This window comes from Alosa sapidissima, chromosome 13 (genome assembly GCF_018492685.1).
Source record: "Alosa sapidissima isolate fAloSap1 chromosome 13, fAloSap1.pri, whole genome shotgun sequence".
NCBI classification, from domain to species: domain Eukaryota; kingdom Metazoa; phylum Chordata; class Actinopteri; order Clupeiformes; family Clupeidae; genus Alosa; species Alosa sapidissima.
In genome coordinates, this window is record NC_055969.1 from 34,653,557 (window position 1) to 34,661,056 (window position 7,500).

At 47.6% G+C, this 7,500-nt stretch overlaps 1 protein-coding gene across 3 annotated transcripts in view; it reads left to right on the forward strand.

The window, feature by feature from the left end:
* eng (endoglin) overlaps positions 1-7,500 on the forward strand; it is a 65,431-nt gene that overhangs the window by 26,659 nt on the left and 31,272 nt on the right. For all 3 annotated transcript variants that reach the window (XM_042060636.1, XM_042060638.1, XM_042060637.1), the window contains exon 3: positions 2,371-2,534. In XM_042060636.1, coding sequence (XP_041916570.1) covers positions 2,371-2,534 — 164 coding nt within the window. The remainder of the gene's footprint in view (positions 1-2,370; positions 2,535-7,500) is intronic.

Below are 7,500 nucleotides of genomic sequence, written 5' to 3' on the forward strand. Positions count from 1 at the left end.
TCCTCTCCTCTCTGTTCTCCTCTCCTCTCCTCCTCTCCTCTCTGTTCTCCTCTCCTCTCTGTTCTCCTCTCCTCTCCTCTCCTCTCTGTTCTCCTCTCCTCTCCTCTCTGTTCTCCTCTCCTCTCTCCTTTTCTCTTCTCAATCTCTTCCTCTCTCCTGTTCTCTCCTGCCCTCACACACACACACACACAGACACACACATACACGGCTGGCTGGCTTTGGATATCCAGATCCTGAGTCTGCGGTGCCAGCCAGCCGTGTGTGTGTGTGTGTGTGTGTGTGTGTGTCTGCGGTGCCGGCCAATGGTTGACGCCACGAGCCCCAGACACGGAGCCAATCAGACGCTCCATCTGTCGACATGACGTGCCGTGATTGGGCGGGAGTGCGGGCCGCTGCTAATGGCATAGGAAGCACTACCTGACCCGTTCTTCCTCAGGAAGGACACAGTTTACTTGTGGGGAGTATTTATTGGCCACTGACAGGATGCCGCTTGGGGTATGTGCGTGAGGGTTGGTGTGTGTGTGTGTGTGTGTGTGTGTGTGTGTGTGAGGCAGCATGATAAAAAACTGAAAAATAAATGGTTTCAGCAGATTTTAGGCAAGACTCTGTTTGTCTGGGTCTCTCAGACATACCTGTACACCAGACTGTCTTTCTCTCTTCCCTTCCCCATTTCCTACCACAGTACACACACGCACACACACACACACACACACACACACACACACACACACACACTCACACACACACATACACACACACACACACACACACACACTCTCTCACACACACACACACACACACACACACACACACACACACTCACACATACACACACACACATACACACACACACACACACACACACACACTCTCTCACACACACACACACACACACACACACACACACACACAACACTCGGCCCTTTCTATACAACTGAACTGATACTGAACCAGCATCCACGCTTCCCCAGTGTTATTAGGAGCATAGCACATGCTAATGAAGCTATTCTCCAGTGTATTAGGAGCATAGCACATATACAGTGTATTAGGAACATATCACATGCTAATGAAGCTGTTCTCCAGTGTATTAGGAGCATAGCACATATACAGTGTATTAGGAGCATAGCACATGCTAATGAAGCTGTTCTCCAGTGTATTAGGAGCATAGCAGATATACAGTGTATTAGGAACATAGCACATGCTAATGAAGCTGTTGTCCATACAGTATATTAGCAGCATAGCACATGCTAATGAAGCTGTTGTCCATATAGTGCATTAGGAGCATAGCACATGATAATGAAGCTGTTCTTCATACAGTGCATTAGGATCATCACATACTAATGAAGCTGTTATCCAGTGTATAAGGAGCATAGCACATATACAGTGTATTAGGAGCATAGCACATGCTAATGAAGCTGTTCTCCAGTGTATTAGGAGCATAGCACATGCTAATGAAGCTGTTCTCCATACAGTGCATTAGGAGCATAGCACATGCTAATGAAGCTGTTCTCCATACAGGGTATTAGCACCATAGCACATGATAATGAAGCTGTTCTTCATACAGTGTATTAGCAGCATAGCACATGCTAATGAAGCTGTTCTCCAGTGTATTAGGAGCATAGCAAATGCTAATGAAGCTGTTCTCCAGTGTATAAGGAGCATAGCACATATACAGTGTATTCGCAGCATAGCACATGCTAATGAAGCTGTTCTCCAGTGTATTAGGAGCATAGCACATGCTAACTGTATGTACACACCGCCGCCGACTTAAGCTTCCAAAGAGTCAGGAAGTCATTCATTTTCAATGGAAGCCAGCTTCTCTCAGCTGCCAGAAGCGTCAAATCCGTCGGTGTCGCGTTGCGCTCCTCAGACGAACAACGTCTAGCTCTACCACCGGTACGCTCAGGCCAATCCAAACTTTTCTCATCTGTTGTTCCTCGTTGGTGGAACACACTGCCAGTTCCTACAAGGGCAGTACATCCCTCTCCATTTTCAAAAAACTCCTGAAGACCCAGCTCTTTAGAGAACATCTTTAATAGCACTACTTACAACAAGTCTTGCTGATCCTAGCACTTACCACCCGTCTTGAACTGACACTCAACTGTTTAAAAACAGCACTCACTGATGCATTTATTCTTACTGTTCTCTACCGTTTTAAATTTTTCTAAAATTGTTGAGAGAATTGCTCTAAAACTTAAACTGTTTACCATGTTGTTAGTCGCTTTGGTTTAAAATGCGTCAACCAAATGTAATGTAATGTAATGAAACAGCAGCATACACTCTTCCTTCCATGTACAGGTTGCATTACTTCTTCATCATATTGCACCTGGACTGACGTGTGTGTGTGTGTGTGTGTGTGTGGTCCCTCAGATCCCAGTTCGGCGTGTAGCCTCTTTGACCTCCCAGGGGACACGAGCAGCTGGATCAGTGTGGAGCGCAAGCCCCAGGGTTGCTCCAGCAGCTTCGTCCTCCGCAACGGCACAGACGAGCTGGAGATTCACATGCTCCACCTGGATTTCACCAAGCCATCCCAGGTAAACCGCCTGTCAATCAATCAAATCTGTCATTCACTCCAGACACGTCACAAGTCATCCCAGGTAAACCGCCTGTCAATCAATCAAATCTGTCATTCACTCCATGCACGTCACAAGCCATCCCATGTAAACCGCCTGTCAATCAATCAAATCTGTCATTCACTCCAGACACGTCACAAGCCATCCCAGGTAAACCGCCTGTCAATCAATCAAATCTGTCATTCACTCCAGACACGTCATAAGCCCCCCCCCCCCCAAGGTAAACCGCCTGTCAATCAAATTTGGCACGACACAAGTCCAACACAAACACTCATGGATGTTGCAGCTTTGCAGTGTTACACACAGGGCCCTGTACCTGTGTGTGTGTGTGTGTGCGCAGGAGCGCTGTACCTGTGTGTGTGTGTGTGTGTGTGTGTGTGTGTGTGTGTGTGTGTGTGTGTGTGTGTGCGCAGGAGCGCTGTACCTGTGTGTGTGTGTGTGTGTGTGTGTGTGTGTGTGTGTTTGTGTGTGTGTGTTTGTGTGTGTGTGTGTGCAGGAGCGCTGTACCTGTGTTTAAAGTCTTACGCAGTGAGACCCTGTACCTGTGTGTGTGTGTGTGTGTGTGTGTGTGCAGGAGCGCTGTACCTGTGTGTAAAGTCTAACATATCTTGTCTGCTGCTGTGAACTTGCTGAGGAAAAGCAAGTGACTGTAATGAAGTGGTCATTGTGTGTTGGCAAGAAATCAGTAGTTTATCTGGACTGGCCCCGAAGGCTCTGGCGTTTGTGCATCTGGACTGGCCTGTACCTGTGTGTGTGTGTGTGTGTGTGTGTGTGTGTGTGTGTCTGGCCCCGACGTGTTTGTGCAGGACTCATTAGCATTGAAGGTTGTTGTGAAATAGTTTCATTCTTCATATTAATCATTCTTCAATACTTGAATTTAGAAGTTGCAGTTTTGGAGACTCTCTTGAGAATCCTCGGGATTTCTGCTTTCAGGAAATTATACTTTTTTTTACATTATTTACATCATTGACTCAATGACGGAGGGCCCTTAGAGAATGTTACAACTGCTGACAGTTCTTGCACAGTTTATGCTGCGTAGCTGAAAGAAAAATGAATAAAATAAGAAAGAAAGAAAGAAAGAAAGAAAGAAAGAAAGAAAGAGATCCCTTTTCAAGACTCCTCCCTGTGGTCAGATATTGAATAACCGTCAACATTTCACAATTCTTTATTTTCTTCACAACATATTAATCCTCCATATGCCCCTATGCTTGCTCTGCTCCATATGCCCCTATGCTTGCTCTGCTCCATATGCCCCTATGCTTGCTCTGCTCCATATGCCCCTATGCTTGCTCTGCTCCATATGCCCCTATGCTTGCTCTGCTCCAGTGCCTTATGGATTTGCCCTTTTGAACACCCACACGTTTCTGTTTGGGTGTGTGTTGAGTGTGTGTACGTCTTGGCTTGCTATGCCCATGCATGGATGTGTATTGTGTGTTGTGTATACGTTTTGGCTAGCCTTGCATGTGGTTGCTCGGGCTGTATAGAGGTCCGTGTTTGTTGCTAATCTTCTTGTGGTCTGGTGAAATGAAAAGAAAACATTAATGCTGATAATGATTTGCACATGTTGACCCCCGGACTGTGTGCTCTTGGAGTGCGACCAGCACATCAGGCCTCCCCGTGAGGAAGGACCGGCCCGTGGGGTGTGTGTGTGTGTGTGTGTGGGGAAGGACCGGCCAGTGGGACGTGTGTGTGTGTGTGTGTGTGGGGAAAGACCGGCCAGTGGGACGTGTGTGTGTGTGTGTGTGTGTGTGTGTGTGTATGTGTGTGTGTGTGTGTGTGTGTTTGTGTGTGTGTGTGGGGAAGGACCGGCCAGTAGGACGTGACTGATTGGTACCAGATGACCAGTGTTCTCTTTCTCTCTCTCTCTGTCTCTATCTACATCTCTCCCCCCTCTCTCTCTCGCAAGCACACACACACACACAAACACACACACACACACACACACACACACACACACACACACACACACACATACACACACACAAACACGTGTGTGTTTTAGTGCTGAAGATGTCTTGGACTACTGGGTCATCCCTGCTGTGTGTGTTAATCTATGCCAGTGGGAAAGAAAAGCTGAGGACGGTCTCTCCGGAGATTCAGTATACACACACGTGTGATAAGAGATTCAGTATACACACACGTGTGTTAAGAGATTCAGTATACACACACGTGTATTAAGAGATTCAGTATACACACACGTGTATTAAGAGATTCAGTATACACACACGTGTGTTAAGAGATTCAGTATACACACACGTGTGTTAAGAGATTCAGTATACACACACGTGTGTTAAGAGATACAGTATACACACACGTGTGTTAAGAGATTCAGGGCCAGATGTACTAACGCTTTTGCGCCCACTTCAGGTGTATTTGTTTCGCAATGTGCATGTAAAATCATTGCGAGGTATGTACAAAACAGGCCGCAATGATGTAAAAGCGCAAACTGCCTGTGGCGGGAGCTGAAAGTGGCAGATTGCGTTTTTCATGTCATGCATATGCATTCATGGGAGGATCCAGGGGAAAGTGGGAGTTTAGCGTAAAATGATGGGAGGGGAAGAGTAAAGAGCGCCTAATTATGTATTCCGCGGTATGTACAAAGACTGCTCCTGAAAGCGCACGTCTATTCTGTGCCTAAATACTTCCACCTTGTTAAAGCAGGTGTTTCACGTCATTCACTTAAACTTTCCTACTTGCTAGATTTGACCAATCCTCCATAGCCTACATGCAAAAAAATAGTTTGAGTAGAACTACTCATCTTCATTATCTCCCTGCTTGTTGACATCTTATCATGTATGGTATTATTTCATGATCGCTAAACGTTTTATTCTTTTAAATGTTGTCATCAGTTAATTAACTTCATTCAACTGCGCTGGCATTCAGTTGTGGACGTTCGTAAATTGCGTTTATGGGCAGAGAAAGGTAGAGAAAGGCGCAGTTTACACTAAGGATTGAACGATTGATAAATACGACGGAAACTTGGGTCAGCGTAGTGGGCAGCTAGCAGCCGCCATGTCAATTTCTACTAGCTGGACATGGCCTGGCATAGTGGGCAGCAGTGTGGGCAGAGCAAGTGTGAGTTATCAGGACAAGCTGCATGTGAGAGAGTTTTTTATTGGCATTTCTATATCTGACCCATTGGGTGTGTGCAGATGCACGCTGTCCTCACATCTGATATATTGATGGAACAGAGAAGCTCGTCCTGTGCCGGGTCAGTCGATGGAAAAGTACAGCCAAAGTTTCTCAATGTTTTCCCCTCTCAGGCAACTCTCTGCCCACTCACCAGGAGGGCAATGGGAAAAACACAGCCAAGCTGAAATCTATTGTCTTGAATGAAAGAAATGAAATGAAGAACAGGGCTTCTCTCTCTCCTTCTCTCTCTCTCCCACTTCCCCCTCTCTCCAACCCCTCCTTCCCTATCCTCCCCCTCTCTCTATCTCCTTTTCTCTCTCTCCCTTTCTCTTTCTCTATCCTCCTCTATCTTAGAGGAGAGAGAGAGAGGGAAAGGGAGAGACTGTGTTTTTGAGTAAAACAGTAAAGGATTCTTCGAAGACAAAGGAGTTCTGCTGAAACCCTGGAGCCCTAGTGGACATTCTAGAGCGCAAGCACTTCCTGCCCAGCAAGGGCCAGCAGGGGCCGGAGAACTGGGGAGAGAGGGGTCACGCCGTTTATCAAACACTGCGGCATCAGCGTCCTGTATTGTGTCCATTCTTGTGTTCTCCTCAAAGTGGCGGTGGCGGGGGAGTGTGTGAGTCCTCGTTTGAACCTCCGTGTGTGTGTGGAAACGAGGGATGAGATGTGCGTCCCCTACGTCCGTCCAGCCACGACTCCTCCTCACTCCCATTTCCATCCGGCTGGACTTTAGTCGGCTCTGAAGGAGGCCAGCGTCGCTGACCAAAACAACAGCGTCACATGACCCCTCGGCTCCACGAACTCTTGTACATTTCCATCATTGCGATAAACAAAGGGGAGGGAAGTGGAATTGGCACCATGGAAAGGTGCTCACTGGACGGGACTGGGTGGAGTGAGGGAGAGTGTGTGTGTGTGTGTGTGTGTGTGTGTGTGTGTGTGTGTGTCTGTGTTTGTTTGTGTGTGAGTGTGTATGTAGGAATGTGTGTGTGTGTGTGTGTATGTGTTTGTGTGTGTGTAAGCAAGCGAGTGAATGTGTGAGTGAGCCTTAAATAAGTGAGTGAGTAAAAATATGTGTATGAGTGTGAGTGTGTGAGTAAGTGTGTGAGTAAGTGTGTGAGTGAGTGTGTGAGTGAGTGTGTGAGTGAGTGAGTGAGCTAGCCTGTCTGGACAGCCAGTCGTCTCTGTGACTGGAAGTCAGGGCGTTGGGTGTATATATGTATGTGTGTGTGTGTGTGTGTGTGTGTGTGTGTCTGTGTGTGTGCGTGTGTCTGTGTGTGCGTTTGTGTGTGCGTGTGTCTGTGTGTCTGTGTGTGCGTTTGTGCGTGTGTGTGTTTTTGTGTCTGTGTGCGTGTGTGTGTGTCTTTGTGTGTGCGTGTGTGTGTGTGTGTGTGTGTGTCTGTGTGTGTGTGTGTGTGCATGTGTGTGTGTGTGTGTGTGGCGGTTGACGCAGGGCCAGGCCAGGGTTAGTGGGCGGTGCTTCTCGGGGGCTTCATTGATGTCACCCTCTGGCATTCGCGCGCGTCTGGCTGTCCAGACCTGCCGACTGGCCGCTGGAGGCTGGAGCCGGCCGGCCGGCGAGGCGCGACGTCGAGCCAAAGAATCACGGGAAGCTGTTACGCATCAGCTGACCCCGCGAGCCAGCGCAGAAAAAAGCCCACTCGAGGAAAAAAAATCCAAAAAGGAAAACAATGGTATCTTGAAAGCACAGGAACAAAAATAGCCAACGGAGGAGCAGACATACATTGGCCAACCTAATTCAGAGGAGGTGCAGACTGGCCAACCTAATTCAGAGGAG